Source organism: Notolepis coatsorum, assembly GCF_963971535.1.
Source record: "Notolepis coatsorum genome assembly, chromosome: 2".
NCBI lineage: Eukaryota > Metazoa > Chordata > Actinopteri > Aulopiformes > Paralepididae > Notolepis > Notolepis coatsorum.
The window spans coordinates 25,575,054-25,597,222 of record NC_140166.1 but is presented as its reverse complement, the minus strand read 5'-3'; the positions used below and the strand labels follow the sequence as shown (position 1 = coordinate 25,597,222).

The following is a 22,169-nucleotide window of genomic DNA, read 5'->3' as shown; positions in this document are numbered from 1 at the left end:
TTGCTCCATTCGTCTCTCTCTCTCTCTCTCTCTCTCTCTCTCTCTCTCTCTCTCTCTCTCTCTCTCTCTCTCTCTCTCTCTCTCTCTCTCTCTCTCTCTCTCTATCTCTCTCTCTCTCTCTCTCTCTCTATCTCTCTCTCTCTCTCTCTCTCTCTCTCTCTCTCTCTCAGCCCACAGTCTGTGAGCGGGAGTTGTGTGTGTTTGGCTTCCAAACGTTGGGGGTGATGAACGAAGCTGCAGATGATATCGCCACTGGAGCTCAGGTACATATATATTTATATATTATATTACGGATCCCCATTAGCTGGTGCCATGGCAACCAGCTAGTCTTCCTGGGGTCCACACAAAAAAACATACAAAAACAATGATTGCAAAACAGAATGATTAAAAGCCAGTACTCAACATACAATACACAATGAAACTAACAATTAAGATGGCTAAAATTACATGCAAGCAAAGAAACAGAAAACAAAAAACCAAAACAAAACAAAATACAAAATACAGTGTTAAATACAATTTACTAAATTAACTAAAATGTGATTTCATTGGATGTGCACTGACAACTAATGTTTGTATATCTTATCGTGTGTTGTCATGTTTGTTTATGTGTTTGTTTAAAAAAAAAAATACAAACAAAAATTGAATATTTTTAAGAATTGCTTTTAGAATGCTCATCAATGTTACTAAAACATCAATTTCACCATACCTTTAAAAAGAAAAGAAAAAACACACAAAGTAATCAGAAGAAGTTTTGGATAACATGGCTTCAGCTACACTCATGCATGACATATATTAATTTCCTTCCGGATTATGGCTCCTTTGAGTTTCTTTTTGAAACTGTCCTTGTTTTCCGTCCGTATAATATGTAATGGGATCCTATTCCAGTATGTTATGGCTCTATACATTGCAGTTTTCTTTAGAGCGTTGGTTCTAGGCAGAGGTAGGGTGAAGCGACTACTTGAAGCATGTCTGGTATTATGGTCTATCATTGGTGGATAAAAGCATAGAATACAATTGAGTGGGTTTACCCAAGGTACAAATGTTCTTTAAAAACCTAATCAAACTGCATGCTAGTCTCTCCTCCACCCTTAGCCACGACAGTCTAGCATGCATTCCCTCCACACTATTCCTTATAGAGCAGTGAAGAGTGAGTCGGGCAGCTCTATTTTGAGTGAGCTGGAGTTTACTAAGCTCTTGCTTTGACGCGCTAGACCAAATTGCTGGGCAGTAGTCAAGATGGGACAAGACTAAAGATTGTACTACCATTTTAATTGTTGTATTCGTTAGGAGGTAGGCATTTATTCTTAATATGGAGATGTTTCTACTCATCCTGGTACAGACCTGTATGAAGCACCTAGTATATACTGTACACTAGAGGGACAGACCTGTATGAAGCACATATTATACACTAGAGGTTGAAGCACCTATTATACACTAGAGGTTGAAGCACCTATTATACACTAGAGGTTGAAGCACCTATTATACACTAGAGGTTGAAGCACCTACAGTATTATACACTAGAGGGACAGACCTGTATGAAGCACCTATTATACACTAGAGGTTGAAGCACCTATTATACAGTAGAGGTTGAAGCGCCTATTATACACTAGGTTGACACCTGTATGAAACGTCTATTATACACTAGAGGTTGACACCTGTATGAAACATCTATTATACACTAGAGCAGGGGTGTCAAACTCATTTTCACAGAGGGCCATGTCAGCATTATGGTTGCCCTCAAAGGGCCAAAGACAGTATAAATGTAAATGTAAGATAAATGTAACTACTCCTTTACATATAGTTAAATAACTGTTTCTGTATTTATTGCTTAGTCAAGTTACAAATATTACATATTGTGATAGGAAAATCTTTATTTTTGTATTTGCCCTTTAACCCTGCTCAGAAAATGTTTACAATGCACTTCTGTGGAAATTGTCTACGTTTTTCTGTTCTATATTTCTTCGTAAAGATGCAAGGAGACACAGGTGTTACTTTCAGTCCCCCACCCATCCTGCTATACGTCAAATACGTATATCATGTATTGTGTATAGGGATGCCGCGATCGATCGGCCAGGTAGATGTAAAAATATACGTTAGCTTATTGCTCTGTTATTTTAACATAAATCCTTTTGATTTATCAGGTTAAGAACCCCATATTACTCCATCAATCAATGATCAAGATATTGTCATATATTGATGGTTTGAATGAAGAAAAGAGAAAAATTTCTTTCAGGGTATTTATTTTAAAAGTGAATAAGCAGAGTACAGGTTACAGACTGTGGATACAGCTAGCTGAGTTCAGAAGTCAGTACAAGCATGTATACGAGCATAAGGGTCAAGAAGTGAGAAGTGAAAAGGAGTAAGAAGTGCCCTCCCACATTGTCTGTCACTGAGTTATACTGTGTCGTGAAGGCGTGGCAGACAATGACGGTGTGTGGGGCTTTGCAAGTTTGATTACTGAGTAATAGTGTTGCCATTTGAGTAAATCTGCGTTGGCAGTTTGATGGGGGGAGTATGTGCAGTTTCCTGCATGTGCCTGGTTCCGGTGTGGCCTTTTGGTCCAGCAGATGCCTCTTGAGATTGGAGAACATACGGTTATCCTATAACCATAGTTATATGAGTATAGCGAGCGCTCTGCTCGTAGTGGAACCTTATCCCTTTCAATCTAATTCTGAATAAAATTTCTCCACATGTACACACCCATCCGCCTGGCCACACCCACATCCGCTCCTCTACATAAGTGGGGACGTGGCCATACTAACAGCTCCTTCCCAAGTCTTTCACCACCGAAGGCGAAGACCACGGGGTCCTCAGTGAGTCCGAGCAGAGCGCTCGCTATACTCATATAACTATGGTTATAGGATAATGTATGTTATATTATCGTATAGCTTACGCTCTGCTCGTAGTGGAACACAGGAGCTGAGCAGAGCGGAAGCTCGACAAATGTACCCACTGAGGCCCCCCACAACCATCAACCGCGGAGGACCCGAGCCCCCGGACCCCCCTAGAGGGGGACGGGAGGGAATCGGATCCGACTGTGCGAAGAGGGTTTAGCAACTCAAACGCACAGGGTGAGCAGATCGTGGGACTTACCCTCACACAGAAGAACCCGCGACTACACAGGCGCGCATCCCACATGCCACCAGGGAACGAATGGGAAGGGGGAAAAAACGGTTACAATCCCTAACATCACGGGGTCAAGGTCAAGAACCCAACCCTGTGGCAAGGCCGTAGCAGCGGAGAGCGAAGGAGGACCCAGCCCCAGGAACAGCCTGAGGGTCAGGACCCCCCGGAAAGGGGGCCTGGTGAGGCCAACGATGCCGCAGCATTGAGACCCCACCAGACGGTCACTAGTGACACCACCCCCCACATCGCCAGCGTATCGGACAGGGCCCATCCAAGAGCAGGCCCTTCCCCCCTACAGCACGCCGCCCTGAAGCACTCCACAGAGGCGACACCCCCATAACACAGTGGGGCCAGGCAGCGCACCGGGGAGACAACCCCCAAAGAGGTTGATCCCTCAATCCTGGCAACAGGTCAAAAGCATAACTCGACCTGTGCCCGGAGCACTGCAGACTAGACAGGCGCCTAAGGGGTCTACTGAGAACAGCACCCCGGCAAAAGGGGCGTTCGGTATGCTGTGCACCATGTCGCAGCCTCCACAAAAAACCCGACCCCCTAGAGAGGCCGAGGCAGAGAAGGCTGACATGATTGGCAGACGTCATGAAAAGTGCGGGGGCACACTCGCAGGCAGACAGGGTCAAGCCCGGCCTAACCCGAGAGTCGACTCTGCTATCAACACACCGGGGAACCAACCACCTCCCTATGTTTAGTTTAACAGGAGGCGGTTGTTCCCTTAACCCCCCCAAGAAAAAACTCCAAAACACACCTGCGCGTATACACCGGCTATACAGCAGTACAAGCGTTTCAGTTTTCAAGAAGGGGTTAACCCAGGCCAACAGGTAGACGAGAACGAGTCCGGACCTGGGCCCGGAACGTACACAGGGATGCCAAAGGGGTACAAAAGAACCACCATGACAGCCCCCTCCCAGCCCCGCCAAGCAGGGGAAGGGAGGGGCGAAAAATAATGGAGAAGGACCAGGCTCCTTAGCACAGCGCAAGGTACAACACAATATGGACCAAGCAACAGTGAAGGATAACACGCAGTGACATAACCACGAACACACCTCCATAACATCAAACCCTGCAACGCCCGGGTCAACCCGGCATTTTCCCCCCGAAAAAGCACAAAGTCCTTCAGGGTACCAGAACAGCAGATCTGCGCCCCGGCGGACAACGGGTTAACTGACCTGGTCCGGCGCGACCAGAACCAGTCCCGTGTCCTAATCACGCCACCATCCCCAGTCCTAAGAGGGGGTTAGGTACGCGTGTCGATCGAAAACATCACAGAGGGCGCCACCAAGACGGTCAGAACATGAATGCACCGCACCCGGTGGCCCACCCCATGGGCGTGAGACCCCTCCGCCAATGCTTTGATCTATTCCGTCATCTCCCCCCAGAGATGAACGAGAATTCGTCGAGACTAACCTAGTACACTGGCGCTCGGAAGAGATAAAATCTCCATCCTAGTAGCTCCATAAAAAAAGCTGTTTCCATGATGAGCAACCAAGGTGCGCCAGCCCATGCGTGGTTCCACACAGAAGCACCCAGGGCCAGCACTATGTACACGTCGAGACCCAAAACACATCAATGGTAATTCTAACAAGAACCCAGATAACGTTCCCTCCAAGCCGCCTGGGACGAGCGGCAGGAAGCTGGCCAAGAGACAGATATGGGTCCCATATGACGCGTCTGAGGGAAAACACCCCTGTCAACCCTGCTCTGTATAAAAGAAAGGAGACAGGGAACCCCCAGAGAGGCCTCCCACGTGAGTAATAATTGAAAAGATATATGTAACATTGAGCTACGTGACCAAAAGCTCAACACATATCTAACAGCGCAGAGCATGAGATGCACCTTAGGAGGCTCTACGGATAGATTCTATAAGACATGGCAACCTTTTTTGACGTTTATGGAGAATGAAAGGTTGGGTACACTTCCATAGTTGACTCTATGAGACTATGTTGAGACCTCGGGGCAAGTTGAAGATGTGAATGTGTTTTTGTTTTTGTTATGTTACGTTTGCATTTTACTTATTTCTGTTAGTTCAGTGTTTGCCTAATGTGAGTCTGAGTTGAACATGGGAGGGGGGGGGGGTGGGCTGGTGGGAGGGAACTGGTGGGAGGGAGTGGGGGTGGGGGGAGAACCAAAGTGGATATATCTCTGTTTGACACTGACCATATCCTGTATGTATCCATGCTGGTTAAAAAAAAAAAAAAAAAAAAAAACAGAGCGCAGAGCAGGAAACAAGTTTTCACGCACCGCATAACCCAATCTTGACAATAACAGTGGTCCACAACATGGAGCCTGAAAAGAACTCACGGAAGTCTCACGACCAATAGAAACGCGCCCAGTGACGTACTCTATGGCGGGGGGAATTCCGTGACCCACCTGCCCAAATATGGCGTGGGACCAGGGAACTCCCCCCCCCCCCTCTCCCTACCCTGTGACAGTGTGACGCGCTGACCCAACAGGGTGACAGGAAGACCGAAGAACAGGAGGGCCAACCCCCTGGCCAATCAGAAAAAAGGGGGGCAGGGTTTATCAGTTCACCCCCTTGTGACCCCATACCATGGATACGATGAAAACAAACAAGCAGCGATGATACCAGTTTACCTAGCATGCTACATAAAAAGCGTATATCCACTAGGATAAGCTCAACCATCTGCACGCCAGCCACAGACGATAAACTTGTTTGCGAACAGGTTTTATATACAAGGCTTTAGGCTCATGTGCGAACACGTCACCCGTGTTTATGTACTTCACCAAGTAAAGAGAAACACAGACGTTTAAAGAGAGGGTCAAAGACCTCCGTACAAGCTACATATATGGCTACTTCTGTAGGCTAACACTCTAATCTGGTTGTGGACTCTATGCCATGTTTCCCAAACGTAACAGAATACACACAACCCCTCAGATAATAAAGGTAAAGTTCACTCTTACTACTGCAATGATCTTCATGATTTTCTTTTTTTTTTAGCTTTTTTCCCGGCCCTTTTTTGAGGGCACTCCATCCACCCTCCCCCCCCCTCTTCGGGGGACAACTTTATTATTTATTATATGTTTTAATTATTTACAGTACAAAATTAAATAAAAAGTGTAGTAAAAGAAAAATATTAAAAAATATATATATTTCATTGCCCTCTCGGAGGGGGGGGAACTAGATATTGACAAACAAATTACAACTAAGGACAATGAAGGACAACAACGAATACACATGACAAGGGAAAGGGGGGGGCAGAGAGGGGAGTAAGTAAAGTAGAGGGGGATTGAGAGAAGGGTGGGTTATGGAGTGGATGGCTCACAGGTCAATCTCCTATGATTAGGAGCCTAGATTATCCACAAGCAATTTCCAGATGTTATTAAATTGTGAGACTTCGATGTGATCCACGGTTGAGATTGTTTCCTGTGATATGTAATTTGAGAGAAGGCCTAACCATTGGCCAGTATTCACCTTTTTTCTTGTCTTCCAGTTTAAGAGGATAGTTTTCTTGGCAACAGCTAGAGAAACAAGTAGGGGTTTGGTGTTCTGGACTAATAAATTGATAGAAGTAGTATCCCCAAGTAGGCAGAGGGAGGGGGAGAGAGAAATGCTGCAGCTCATGACCCGGGATAGTGTATTGATGACGGAATTCCAGAAGTCTAGAACAGGTGGGCAGAGCCAGGTGGCATGGAAATAGTTGTCTGGGGTGTTGAGGGTGCAATGGGAGCATACATCTGTGCTTGCAAATCCCATTTGAAACATCCTGTGCTGTGTGATATGTACTCTGTGTAACACCTTATATTGGATTAATTGAAGGTTAGTGTTGTTAGTCATTGTGAATGTGTTGGTGCAAATTTGTTCCCAGGATACGGCATTGGGAGAGAAAGCCAAGTCCTGTTCCCATTTTGTGAAGGGGAGATGGAATGTAGTGTCTGCGCTTGCCAGTATTTTGTATATTTTTGAAAATATTTTCCTCTGTGATGTTATTTTATTCATTGCTAATATAATTGGAGGTGGTTCAAGATCATTCTGTGTAGTGTTAATTTTTTATTTCAAAATTGATTTCAGCTGTAGAAATTGGAAGTGTTGGTCTGTCCCAATGCCGTATCCTTCAGTCAAATCTTGATAAGTGATTAGGCTGTTGTCTGTGAAGATGTGGTGGAGATGAGTAATGCCTTTATGTTTCCAAGCTGGGAAGTATATGGGTGATTTGCCGAGTTGAAAGTCAGGGTTGTGCCAGATTGGTGTGTATTTACAGGGGGTTAGTGTGTTACCAGTGATTTTGTTGGCTTTCCACCAGGCTGTCAGAGTTGTGGAAATGACTGTATTCCTAAAACAAGAGTGATGTTTTATGCTTGTGCTAAAGAATGGCAGATCTTGTGGTGAGATTTCCATGCACATGTCCTTCTCAATGTCGTCCCAGGGGTTGTATTGTTGGGTAGGGTGAATCCATTTGTAGATGTATATTAATTGGTTGGCCAGATAATAGTTGAGAAAGTTAGGTGCTTCAAGTCCTCCTTGTTTTTTGTTTTTTTGAAGGGTGGTTAACTTAATTCTTGCTTTTTTATTCTTCCAGTAAAACTTAGTAATGGTGGAGTCCAGGGAGTTGAACCAATTGGTGGTAGGCTGGGTTGGGATCATAGTGAATAGATAATTTATTTTTGGGAGAATTGACATTTTGACAGTTGATATTCTACCTATTAGTGAGAGTGGTAAGTTTAGCCATCTTTGTGTGTCATCTTCTATTGTTTTTAACAGTGGGATGAAATTGAGTTGAAATAACTCTGACAGTCTGGGTGAAATGTTGATTCCTAGATATCTAATATTCCCTGAGGGGAAGGGGAAGGATGGGATCTGAGCTGCAGGACTCCTATCACCCCCCCACAATGGCAAGATGATTGACTTTGACCAATTTATAGCGTAGTCTGATATTTTAGAGAAGGAGTCTATGAGTTTGGTAGTTGCTTGTAGTGAATTGGTTGGTTCCTGTAGGTATAACAACACATCGTCTGCATAGAGGCTGATCTTATGGTGAGTATTGTGTGTAATGATTCCTTTGATATCATAATTTTGTCTGATTGCTGCCGCGAGAGGTTCAATAAAAAGGGCAAAAAGAGAGGGGGAGAGTGGACATCCCTGCCTGGTTCCCCTGTGAAGTGTGAAGCTTTGTGATGTTAGTCCGTTAGTAGTAACAGTGGCCCTGGGTGACGTGTATAGTGTTTTAATCCAATGAATAAACGACTCTCCGAAACCAAATTTTTGTAATGTCCGGAATAAAAATGACCAGTTTACTCTATCAAAAGCTTTTTCTGCATCTAGTGAGGTGATTATTACATAGAGGTTTTGTTGTTTGATTATATTCATTAGATGGAATAATCTGCGCATGTTATTTGACCCGAGGCGTCCTTTAATAAATCCTGTTTGGTCGGGGTGAATTAGGGTGGATATGACTGTTTCCAGTCTGGTGGTTAGCGCTTTAGTTATTATTTTAATATCTGTGTTGATCAGTGAGAGGGGGCGGTAGCTAGAGGGTAGGGTTGGGTCTTTGTCCGGCTTGAGCAGTAGTGAGATGAGTGCTGTGTTCATGTGTGGGGGGATTCTGGAGGTATGTTTTATTTCATTAGCCATCCTTATGAATAGTGACGATATTGTTGACCAGAAGAATTCAGCAGGGAAGCCGTCGGGTCCTGGGGATTTATTGTTGGGCATCTGAAGTAATGCTTTGTGGAATTCAGTTAAGGTTAATGGATTGTCCAGTGATTGTGCATGCTCTTTGGATATTTGGGGAAGATTTATAGCATCAAGGAAGGCGTTCATATCAGCAGTGCTTGGATTAATGTCAGGTGTGTATAATTTACTATAAAATGTTTTAAATGTGTCGTTGATCTCTTGAGGTGCTCTCAGCGTCTTCCCTGCTGAGTCCTTTACTGCAAGTATAATTGATTTTTCTTTGTTTTTTTTTAGTTGGTTGGCTAGATATTTTCCAGATTTATTGTTGTGTTTAAAGTGGTCCTGTCTTAATCTCTGTATCAAAAATTTCGTTTTTTTATTTTGTATTTCATTAAGCTGAAATTGTAATTTGCGTAAATCCCTCAAAATTGATTCATTAGGGTCATTAACATATGCATTATTCAATTCCTCTATTTTTTGTTTCAGATTATTTTCAAATTGGAGATCTTTTTTTTTCTTATGTGATGAATATGATATGATGTTTCCTCTCAATACTGCTTTGGCCGTTTCCCATAGTAATGTGGATGACATTTCTGGAGAGTCGTTCGTTTCCATCAAGGATGTCCACTCTTTCTTGAAATATGTGTCGAATTCAGGGTCTTCCAGCAGTGATGTGTTGAAGCGCCATCTCTGGGAAGGTGGTTTGGGGTGATTAGTATTTAGAGTGAGGGAAACAGGTGCATGGTCACTGATTGTAATGGGATGGATTTTAGAATCACAGATGTCTGGTTGGATTGAATTGCTGGTAAGAAAGAAATCAATTCGAGAGAGAGACTTATGGACATGTGAGAAATGTGTATACTCTTTAGAGGAGGGATGGCTTGTGCGCCAGCTGTCGCCAAGACCAAAATCCGTCATATATTGTTTCAGTGTGTCAGTGGAATGCCAATTTCTTGATTTGCTTGTTCTGTCAATAGTGGGATTAATAACTGTGTTGAAGTCACCTCCAATTATGATAGTTGAGTTGGAGTGATTACTTAGTGCTGAGAAGAAAGAGTGAAAAAAAGTGGGGTCATCAGCATTAGGACCGTAAATACTGGCAATGGTCATGTTGTGATTAAAAACAGAGCAGTTGACAATGATGAAACGACCCTCTGGCTCTGAAAATGTGAAATTGTGAGTGAGTGGCAGTCGTTTATTAATTAAAATGGAAACTCCTCTTTGCTTTGAATTATATGTTGCTGAGAAGGTTTGAGGGAAATGTACAGATTAAAATTTTTGATGGTCGGATTCTGCTTGGTGGGTTTCCTGTAATAGACAGATGTCTGCTTCTAGTTCCACTAGGTGGTTCATGATTTTAATTAATTTAGCCTGTGAGCCAGCCCCTCGAATATTCCATGTTATAAATTTAATAGGAAGCATTTAGTGTTTGTGTGTATATACAGTATGTGTGTATGGTCGCGCACGAGAGTGTGCATATATATGCGCATACAAGCGCCTGTATTTGCATGTGTGTGTATGCATATGGTTGTGTCTGCGCGTTTGGTGTAGATATATTGGGGGGGAGAAGGGAAAGAGGGAGGAACATTTAAAGTTGTTGTTGAACAGGGAGGAGGAGACACTAAGGGAAGGGTACAGACAAACAAGACAACAAGCAACATTAAGACAGCACATAATCGGAGCCCATTGCTCCGTTCTATCATTTTGGCAACTTGTCAGCTAGCCATGTGTCCCGTGAAAATAATAATCAATAATGATATCATTATAAAAAGGAGAAAAGAAAGAGAAAAAAATATATATAATAATAATAATAATAATAATAAAGGAAAGAAAAGAGAAAGAAAGAACAAATTTAAGAAATATATATATACATAAACAAATAAGCAAGATATATAGGCTATATCAATTAGCAGTCCAATAGGGATAGGGGAGAGCAGATGTAGAGTCATTGTTCATATTCTGTGTTATTGGGGAGAGATTTACTTACTATCTTGGAGGGGCTTAAGGTTCATGTTTTAGTTTCACCACTAGAAGGCGCCAAATGATACAATCTTGTCTTCAATTGTCTTCTTATCTATGTCCAATGTCCATCATCACCATCATCATCTCTTCATGATGAGGGAAGACAAATCTTTCGACCGAGTGCTAGCCACAGGCCTTGCTAAGCACACATATATATAGCGACCAGAACAATGTACAAGAAAACTGTCCTACTCTCTAAGCAAACACACAACCCCACAGGTAGGTGAGGGTTTATACATCGTATCCCCAATATATATATAGTGAATAAACACACAGTTTGTAACAAAAAACAGTCCCCCACCAGGAGGGGCCTTTTATTTAGTAACAAAAAATGATATGTTGGGGAGGGGAACAGGGGCAAACAGGGGAGTCACTAGCGGCGCCTGCCGCGTGCAGCGCGGTGCTTGCCCCCACGGGGAGCCGGCCCGGAGGAACGGTTCCGGGGAGCCTGGTCACGTCGATCCCTACCGTTACCTCCAGGCGTGGAGCGGCTGGCTGCGGCGGACGAGGCACTCCCTCCACTCCTGGCCTTCTTCGCCGAAGGTCCAGTAGCGGCGACAGTGGTGGCGGAGGCAACGGTTGCGGTCCTCTGCCGGCGTTGCTTTTTTCGGCCATCACCGGTGGCATCGGGTCGGGGGAAATGGGGTTGGAGCACAGAGCGCTCCTCCTCCATTACTCTGCAGGCTGCCGTCATCTGCTGCATGGCCGACCCGAATAGCCCAGCATCGGAGAGGGGGGCCGTGAGCAGGGGAATCCTCTTCTGTTCCGGCACCCGCGCCTGCTCCAGCCAAAGGTGGCGCTGGGATAGAGTGGCCAGGGCGCGCTCCTTCCCGGCGGCTATCGCCTGCAGCTGGGTAAGGTGCAGGATGGCTCCAGCCGCCTGGGCGTGAAGATATTGCTGATGGTCATCCAATACCGACCCGCCCGCCATCATCCCCGACATGTAGCGCGCTAGCTGCGCGATGTTAGAAGTTGCAGTTAGGCTCTGAGTCGCGGCGATGTACGCCTGGTCACTCCAATTAGCCATCTACCTAGCCGATTTCCCTTGGGGAACCGGCTTACGCAACGGCTCCCACACCATTTTGGGACAAAGTATGGATGCCATCGGGCTATCAAGCCAAGGCACCCCGTCCTTTAGCCCCTGGACCAAACCCGCCACCCGCGTGACTGGCACGTAGGCGGGGGTAAGGCCAGTGATGCAGGAGATTACCTGTCCCTGTTTCACGTAGGCCTCCATTGAAGAATGGGCAGACAACGCCCGTCTCTCTCACAGGACGACGTTGCCAGAGATGACCTATCATGTCATCAGGAACAGGTGCCGGCAGAGGCTGCGGCAACGCCATGCCATTAGCGGCTGCGGCAGCCGCCATGAGCTCGGGGAACAAGGCAAGCAACTCCCCTTGCGTACCTCTCTCCACGTCACTTGCGTCCCTCACGTACGGGCGCCACCATCCGACGCGGCCGATAGCTGGGCATCTTGTCTCAGGGTCGGAGGTTCTAACCCAACACCGGAGAACAAGGGACCCCAAGGAGACGCAACACTCCCTGCCACACCCTGAGGGGGAGAATGATACGTCTCCATTGGGGCATCGAACAAGAGAGCTCTCGCCCCCTCCATATGATCCTCAGTCTCCATCGGAAATGGAGACAAGGCAAGAGAACTCTCGTCCGGCTCCAGCACAACCTCAAAGCCTGGCCGTTCGCCCCTGCAGCTCGCCGCCCTACGACGAGGGCGAGCAGAGGCGAAGAGTCTGTGTCGCAAATCCCCAGCCACCAGAGGAGCTGTCGGCCTGTCGGCCGACTGTCCACTAGCGGGGGAACCAGGGCCATCTCACGGGAGATGGAGGCTCAACGGCCCCTCGGAGAGGCAAACTCACCACTGGGCGCCGCCCAGGCGTATCTGACTGCCACGACCGCGGAGTCAGAGACGCCCCACGATGCACGGAGGACGCGGCAATGGAGAAGCGCTGGTGAAGGGTGACGTTGTGAGCGTCCAAACCCTCCGAAGGTGCAAACATTATGTCTTAGCTTTTCTCGTAAATTTGGCGAGAGAGAGAAAAATAAGATACAATGTCCACGTAGCACCTTTCCAACAACTATTTCGGCACTAAACTCAAGTGGTGTATACAGACACTTGTCGGTGGTGAAAATAGGGAAGGCGCTGTTAGTATGGCCACGTCCCCACTTATGTAGAGGAGTGGATGTGGGTGTGGCCAGGTGGATGGGTGTGTACATGTGGAGAAATTCAGAATTAGATTGAAAGGGATAAGGTTCCACTACGAGCAGAGCGTAAGCTATACGATAATATAACTGGGGTGCAGAAGTGAAACTAGTTTATATTGTAAGGTCAATGTGTGTGGGTGCAGGTTAACTGAAGTCTAAGAGAAGGTGTATAATGTTATAATGTAATTATGTGTATAATGTAATTAGTACTTGGTATTGTCAGTTAGCATTGTATCATACTATTCAAGTAAATAACCAAGAAAAATATATTCAAATAGAAGCTATGACATTAACTTTGTTCAAAAGTCACAGTCAAGAGGGGCAGAACTATGGTGCAACCAACACTTGTGAGCTGCTAAGAACACGTGGGACAGATGTAGCATTTTACAACAACAAATGGCTGCACTCAACCTTGCAGAGGCCATACATCCAACTAATGGGAGATAGTTTGATTACAGAAAACATTTTGTCTGCATGAACACACAACTGTAACTGTACTAAAAAATAAGGGTTGTCTCAGTTCACAACTATATTGGTCAAGTTTTGTGTGGGACTTGTTTGCGTCCCTGCAGCTTCTGATTAAATTTGGCGAGATGCTCGTTATGTCACACAACATAGCAAAGTCACACAGCCAGTTTGGACAGTGCAGACAACATTTCTTCAGCCACAATAGAGCTAGCTTTCACTGCTGCATGGTTTTTGGCTGTAGCTCCTGTGAACATACTCTGCTGCGATTGCAGTCTGCCTTTTAATTCTTGGACAGTTCGTTGTTTTTCTTGGAGGCTAAATCTGGCATGTGGTTGGTGTCAAAATGCAGATGTAGATTGTACTCTTTGACGACAAGACGCCGCATCATAACACAAAAGACATACCGTTTCTTATCCTTGAAGCACAAACATGTATTCACTTTCACATCTTTCTTGAAACTGCCTTCCATCTGCATCAACTTTTCTTGTTGACATCAATAATGAAGATTTTCAATTATCAATTCGACTTGATGGTGAAATTGCCGTAGTTAAACACTGATGTAGCCAGGCTACATTGCCATCTACATCGGATGCCGTCACTTTGCCGGTCACATAATGGACATGCATTGTGGGAAATGTAGCTTTAAAGCAGCATAGACTTATTATAAGACAATCGTACACACTTTAAGCTCTCGCGGGGCACATAAAATGACATGGCGGGCCACATTTGGCTCGCGGGCCTCGAGTTTGACACATATGCACTAGAGCAGGGGTGGCCAACCAGTCAGAGACTAAGAGCCACAAAAATGACTGTGGTACCACAAAGAGCCACACCATATACCAGCGTTTCTCAACTTTTTTTTCAGTCACGGCACCCTTCATGTGTTTATAGGTCTCACCCTCTGGCCTCTGAAGTTGCTAATGTCTTTTTTATTTGGGCCTCACATGGTTAAAAGTACCCTGTGAGACCCACGGTTGCAAAATTACAAAATCACTTTTAGCCATTTAAAAAAATTATGTTTATTTAAAAAATGTTAAAGGGGAACTGTTTTACTATTTCTTTCACTATTTGGGCACTTTTACACAATTCCTGTGAGTCTATGGAACACCTAGGTTTTTTTCAAAAAAAATGCATTGTTTTGTATTTCTAATCAAGTACTAAAAACCGCATTTTTCTAACTCAAGATCTTAAGCTGTTTTGAGGCTGGGCTCCAACCACTGTGTGGCCTGGTGCCAACTGCCACATCAACTGCCACATTATTATGCAGCTGAGAAATCTCTGACATCACAGATATGCACATTTTCAGATGACTCAGTTCAGTGAGGGTGAATATTGTGAGAGGAGAATTGGAAGAATGCGCCAATATGAGAATTAGAGACATAGATCCTATTAATATAAGTCCACATAGCTAAGAAACAATGGTAAACACTGAAAAAGGCCATTTATAAGATAGTTCCCCTTTAAGCACATGTATAGTCAATTGGTCCTGTTGTTCAGCCTCACAATGCTATTTGATAGTAAATGTGTTTATATGTCCCACCCTCTGGCCTCTGAAGTTGCTAATGTCTTTTTAATTTGGGCCTCACAGGGTTAACCTCTTAAGCCCGAGATATACAGTAAAAGTGTATATTTTCAGCATTACGTTTGTTTACCAATTATTTTAACTGTTATTAGTGAAATATAAGATTATAGAAATCTCAGGGCATTGAGTCGGAAACCGGCGCATATTGACAGGAGGAAGTGGCACATCCAAAAGTGAGTGTAGTCTTTTGAAGGAAGAGATTCAGGGCTTTCAAATTTAGAAAAACTACCCTACCCAGCTCACACCAGCCCCTGTCAATCATCTGACTTCTGAATTTACTTTTTAATTTCTCTTATTTTTTTGGGATTATCTCCCACAAACCTGAACGTTATTGCCATAAAACGGAACGCAGTTAGTTTCTCTACCTTTCTGTGAAGGTCTTGCAAAAAACGGTGTTGCAATATGATGAACAATTGTGGAGAAATTTACATTATAAAAAAGATGGCAGAATTCAGTACTGTATCTACAAAACCTTCTGTTTAATCATCTTCCCTTTATTCATTTGCTTAGATTTTTCAGGTCTGGTCAATTTTAGCATGGTGTTATTCACAGTCAAAGATTTTTTTTTTTTTTAAATAGAATTGATATTCTCCTTTGGTTCATTACAATTTACTCAAGCCTAGTAACAGACACACTATTTCTGACACTGATCCATATATGTCCCTAGATTCAGATACCAAGAACATGCAAATGGAACATTTAAAAAAAAATTGTAATGTTTATTCTATGTCCTTATGGAATGAGTGACATAAAAAAAAAAAGGTTTTTTTTTTTTTTTTTTTAGTAAAAAAAAAAAAAATTATGGATGGAAGAGCCGCACATTGATGGGCAAAGAGCCGCATGCGGCTCGCGAGCCGCGGGTTGGCCACCCCTGCACTAGAGGTTGACACCTGTATGAAGCACCTATTATATACTAGAGGTTGACACCTGTATGAAGCACCTAGTATTAGTGTTGTCAAAAATATCGAAGTATCGATACATATCGATACTGAATATTTAAAACGGCTTCAATACTCATTTCCCGAAGTACCGATACTTTCTGCAGTATCGGTACCAGCTGGCTGCTCCCGCAAGTTGTTGACAGACAGACGCGCTGCCAGAGCCTTGCCCTTCCGCCTCCTCGCTCAGAGCAACAGACACAAGCTGCTGCCTGCTGCAGCCTCCTCGTTGGAAACGGGGTAGTTGTGTCGAGTTCATGCGTGTACTGGTGTAGTGGGCTCGGCTTGACGTTACTCCGTTTCCATGAAGTGATAGGTGGCCAGCTAGCTAGCATTAAGCTAACGGAGGAACGACAGCTAACGTTAGCTAATAATAGCATTGTTTACAAACTGAAGACAGGGCTGCCTGCCCGGCTGTGAGGGGGAGGAGGAAGAGAGAGAGAGAGAGAGAGAGAGATTTCTCCGGAGCTATGCTATGCTATGTAACGTTAATAAATGCTCCGAGCATAGCTCCGAAGAAATCTCTCTCTCTCTCTCTCTTCCTCCTCCCCCTCACAGCCGGGCAGGCAGCCCTGTCTTCAGTTTGTAAACAACGCTATTATTAGCTAACGTTAGCTGTCGTTCCTCCGTTAGCTTAATGCTAGCTAGCTGGCCACCTATCACTTCATGGAAACGGAGTAACGTCAAGCCGAGCCCACTACACCAGTACACGCATGAACTCGACACAACTACCCCGTTGCCAACGTTCGGTCGAGCGGAGCCGGAGCCCATCCTACACCAGTACACGCGTAACGTTAATAAATGCTCCGAGCATAGCTCCGGATAAATCTCTCGCTCTCTCTCTCTCTCTCTCGCTCTCTCTCTCTCTCGTCATAACTAGGAAGGTGCGCTCAGTAGACCTAAAATCTCCAGCAGCCACTCTCTCTTTCTCTCTCTCTCTCTCTCTGATCTAAAGATAAACAAAGGGTTTTAAAAGTGTATTTATCTTCTCGTATAGAGAGAAGCTGAGGAGAATCAACCAGCAACAAAAGCAAAATTTGTTAAAAAAAAAAAAAAAAAAAATTATAATAAAAAAGAAATTATTATAATTTATTTATTTTTTGGTATTGAAAGTATCGAAAGTATCGATACTTTTCAAGGTATCGTATCGAAGTCGAAATTCCAGTATCGTGACAACACTACCTAGTATACACTAGAGGATGACACCTGTATGAAGCACCTAGTATACACTAGAGGTTGACACTAGGGATGCACGATATTGCTTTTTTGACACCGATACCGATAACTTTATGCTCCTCAAGCCGATATCGATAACCGATATTTATTGTATTATAAAAAAAAAATTAATGTATATATTTCTTTTGATAAAAAAAAATAAAAAATTCAACATGAAACAAAACATATCACAATATAATAATAATACATAAAAAGACTTCCCAGGACAATAACTTAACACCAACTTAAATGTGACCTAACCAGACAACAGAAACAAAAGCCAAGACAACAGTTTTGACTGATAAAGTGACCATATTTATTTTTCCAAATGAAAATTCACAATCCGTCAACAGCTTGTGGTGCATCCAACCTAAGACGCTCGAAGCTTTTTGTTCTTCTTTTTTCAAAGCGGAGCCTTGAAAAAGAGGCTTTGAGTGGACACATCACCACCTCACATCACCACCACAACAACGGGTCACCTGCGGCATCACCACCGCCACGGTGTTGGGGGCCCGCGACGACGGCGCGAGCACGCTTGTACCTATTGATGAGTCGTTTGCTAAATTAAAGAAGTTTGACAGAAATGACCCAAGGGCTCAAGCCGCTAGCTTTTAAGCAGTCCTTGGTGGTGCAAATTAACCTGGCTACTACGGAGCAATAAGTGACTGCGTATTCAACCAAGGGTTGCATCACAGCCACGAAAGGGGCTAGCTTTGCTTAGCTCCTCGCGTCGTCGTGGGCTTCTAAGTTAACACAATAACACACCGTCGTGGCGGTGGTGATGCCGCAGATGACCCGTCGGGCTGGATGTATTGCAAGTTGTTGCCCTTTTCCCTCCTTGTGGAACTTCTGCATTGCATTTATTACAAATAGCAAGTGAACTTTTTCCTCTGAAATTCCGAGTACCGACGCGGCCATCTTTGTTGTTAACGTCCGCGCTGCTTACAGTCAAAACAAACGCACTTCATTCCAATTCACCCACACCGCATTTTTTTTTACCAAAAAATATATTATATTATCGGAGCTATTAATAACGTTATCGGGTTTATCGGGATGCCGTCATAATTGCTGATATCGGCCCGATAATATCGTGCATCCCTAGTTGACACCTGTATGAAACATCTAGTATATACACTAGAGGTTGACACCTGTATGAAACATCTAGTATATACACTAGAGGTTGACACCTGTATGAAGCACCTAGTATATACACTAGAGCAGGGCTATTCAACTAAATTGTTCAGGGGGCCACATTGTCAGAAACCCAAGGGGCCAGGGGCCAGACTGCCACGGCGCCTCCCTGTGCTATGAATATATGTACACTTGACACAACACGCAACCACATTTTCACAACTTTTATTTAACTACATTGCAAAAAGTGCTTCATTTATGTGCCACATCTGCAACATCTCCTGCAAAAAGTGCTTAATTTATGACTGTGCAACAACTGCAACATCTCCTCTTCAACATTTCAATATAAAAATAAAATAAAAAACAAACAAGTGCATGATGTGCATCTGAACATTCTAACATCAACACTTGAACAAAAAACACATTTATAGTGCAGCTGAGCTTATGAAAAAGTGCTTAATGTCTGTGCAACAACAGCAAATCACAGCATCTTATTAGCACTTATTGTCCACTCTTAACTCTCAAACATCAGGGGGGGGTGGGGGGCAGACAGGCCTAGCCTACATACACACATCTAATGAGAGAGATTGCACTTCTTTGACTGGGCAATGGCAGAGAAAGAGGGTTCATAGGAAGTGAGGGCTACCCGCAAACAGTGATGCAAATGCTCATTTGTCAAGGAGGCACGGTTGCTTGTTTTAATGGCATTCATGTGAGAGAAACTGGATTCACAGGTGTATGTTGAGCCAAACATTGTTAGCACAGATATTGCCAGCGTTTTTATTTTGGGCAATGTGTTGACACGAATACACTATCCAAAATGTTGTGGTGGATTCATTCTCAAGTGCCTGCTTCAGAGCAGATGATGCTTGCATGTCAATTATTTCAAGTTGCAGGAGACCTTCATCAATGTGAAGTGATGCAAGGAACTCTTGTCCTTTTGTGGAAATAGCAGCTACATTGGCAAATGGGTTGCTCCAGGGTTTCCGTTGTCCGGTAATTACCGGTTTTTGACCGGCAAAATCTGTTGAAGTCCGACATATTTAAATCTCTCCGGTCATAATGTCCGGTGAAAATAATTCCCTCTAAGCACAATTTGAATTGTATTAAATAGTTATTTGTTTCATTGTTGCTTCACCAAGCAGGTCTAATAATGACAACGATGTGTGTTCTATTATGATATGTGTGTAATGTTCTGATAACGACTATTGGTGAAGCGATGTCGAGATTCATTTTGGGTGGCAGCGGGAGCTAGATTTGTGAGAAGCATGCAGCTGCAGAGCCGCAGAGCTGACTGTTGTGCGCGCACAGTGCAATACTCCAATTCAGCCATTGGCAATTCAGCTGTTGGGTGGGGGGCGCTGCTGAGCGGTCCCCAGACCGGACCTGAAAGCACCGCTGGCTCTGCAGCTGCACGCTCTCGCAAATCCAGCACCAAGTCGTACTGATGAACAGTGAACATGTCGGATATATAGAATTATGATTATTATGTCTGTGTACAAATGGCGAATGTACTATGTGGTTGTTCCGACCATTCCGGTATAATAAGTGAATACGTAACATAACGATTATAATTATATATTAAAAAAAATATATATTTTTTTATTATTTTTTTTTAATCTTCTGCGGGCCGGTCCAAATTTCTTGGCGGGCCGGATCTGGCCCACGGGCCGCCAGTTGAATAGCCCTGCACTAGAGGTTGACACCTGTATGAAACATCTTTTAAAGAGTTTGTCTTCTGCATGGGATGTGGTGGACAGGTGGTGGATTTGCTGGTGTCCATGTGTCGGTCTGCGCTGGAGTCTCCCAGGAAAGACCTAATTTTAGAGCCATATCCGTCCGTGGTGGACCCCAATGACTCCCAGACCCTGGCCCTCAACCCCAGGGTATGTAGCGCACACCTTGGTACACTACTGACCCAACTGAGGCCTTGTGCCCATATACTGATATACTGGAGCACCTTGTGTCAGTTGTTCCCAATGAGGACAGAGCTTATGCAGAAGCCTAGATTAAAAGAGCACGTCACTGAAAGACAATGCTGATTTATTTTGCACATAATCTCACATGCATCCAAAAAAACGTTTAGCACACATTCATTTAGTTAGACCGTTATTGAGAGTAAATGAGTTTGAATATGGCCACCGGGTGATGTCATCGGGGACACTGCATCCTTGTGTTACAGCTCAATGAAAGAGACCTTTTCGGTAACAGTAACTCAGGAGGTAGAGTGATCTGGTAATCAGAATGAATGAATGAATGAATGAATGAATGAATGAATGAATGAATGAATGAATGAAAACTTTATTTAACAGATTGCAGAATGGGTACAATACAGTACGGCTCAATACATACAATTGTTAAGGGGATGCAGACCTGAGAAAGACGTTTGTCTTGTTTCCATCAGGGTCCCCCATTTTCAATTCATTCAGAAGGTTCCTGGTTCAACGTTGAGTACTTTATTATCTAAAGATGGTAAATTAGTGTTGTGTTCATTCATAGTTAAAGACAGTAGAGGTTGAGTACTTTATTATCTAAAGATGGTAAATTAGAGTGTTGTGTTCATTCATAGTTAACGACAGTAGAGGTTCAGTACTTTTGGGTGATGGTATTACTTTCACACTTCAAGTGATTTGGATTGACTTTCCTACTGAAATGTAGGAGTTAGATCTTAATCATAAATTCTGACTACAATCAGGAGAACACACATTCCTCCAGGGCGCCCAGCGGAACATCAAAACCATCCCACTGTTTTTGGCACTTCAAAGACTTTCATTGTTGCGGGACGTTGGCAGAATTTCAATCTGTCATCTTTGTACAAGCACATGGCACTTTGCTACTGTGCACTGTAGACCACATTCAGACTCCTCTCTCACTGTAGAACACATTCAGACTCCCCACTGTAGAACACATTCAGACTCCTCTCTCACTGTAGAACACATTCAGACTCCCCACTGTAGACCACATTCAGACTCCTCTCTCACTGTAGAACACATTCAGACTCTTCTCTGTAGAACACATTCAGACTCCCCACTGTAGAACACATTCAGACTCCCCACTGTAGAACACATTCAGACTCTTCTCTGTAGAACACATTCAGACTCCTCTCTCACTGTAGAACACATTCAGACTCTTCTCTGTAGAACACATTCAGACTCCCCACTGTAGAACACATTCAGACTCTTCTCTGTAGAACACATTCAGACTCTTCTCTGTAGAACACATTCAGACTCCCCACTGTAGAACACATTCAGACTCTTCTCTGTAGAACACATTCAGACTCTTCTCTGTAGAACACATTCAGACTCCCCACTGTAGAACACATTCAGACTCTTCTCTGTAGAACACATTCAGACTCTTCTCTGTAGAACACATTCAGACTCCCCACTGTAGAACACATTCAGACTCCTCACTGTAGAACACATTCAGACTCTTCTCTGTAGAACACATTCAGACTCCCCACTGTAGAACACATTCAGACTCCCCACTGTAGAACACATTCAGACTCTTCTCTGTAGAACACATTCAGACTCCCCACTGTAGAACACATTCAGACTCTTCTCTGTAGAACACATTCAGACTCCCCACTGTAGAACACATTCAGACTCTTCTCTGTAGAACACATTCAGACTCCCCACTGTAGAACACATTCAGACTCTTCTCTGTAGAACACATTCAGACTCCCCACTGTAGAACACATTCAGACTCCCCACTGTAGAACACATTCAGACTCTTCTCTGTAGAACACATTCAGACTCCCCACTGTAGAACACATTCAGACTCTTCTCTGTAGAACACATTCAGACTCTTCTCTGTAGAA

General features: G+C 44.0%; 1 protein-coding gene across 1 annotated transcript in view; it reads left to right on the top strand.

The window, feature by feature from the left end:
• Positions 1–22,169, top strand: part of parp8 (poly (ADP-ribose) polymerase family, member 8) — a gene marked incomplete at its 3' end in the record, with an annotated part of 303,800 nt that overhangs the window by 234,514 nt on the left and 47,117 nt on the right. The window contains exons 15-16 of the mRNA XM_084309021.1: positions 171–263; positions 20,113–20,238. Of these exons, the coding sequence (XP_084165147.1) occupies positions 171–263; positions 20,113–20,238 (219 nt within the window). The remainder of the gene's footprint in view (positions 1–170; positions 264–20,112; positions 20,239–22,169) is intronic.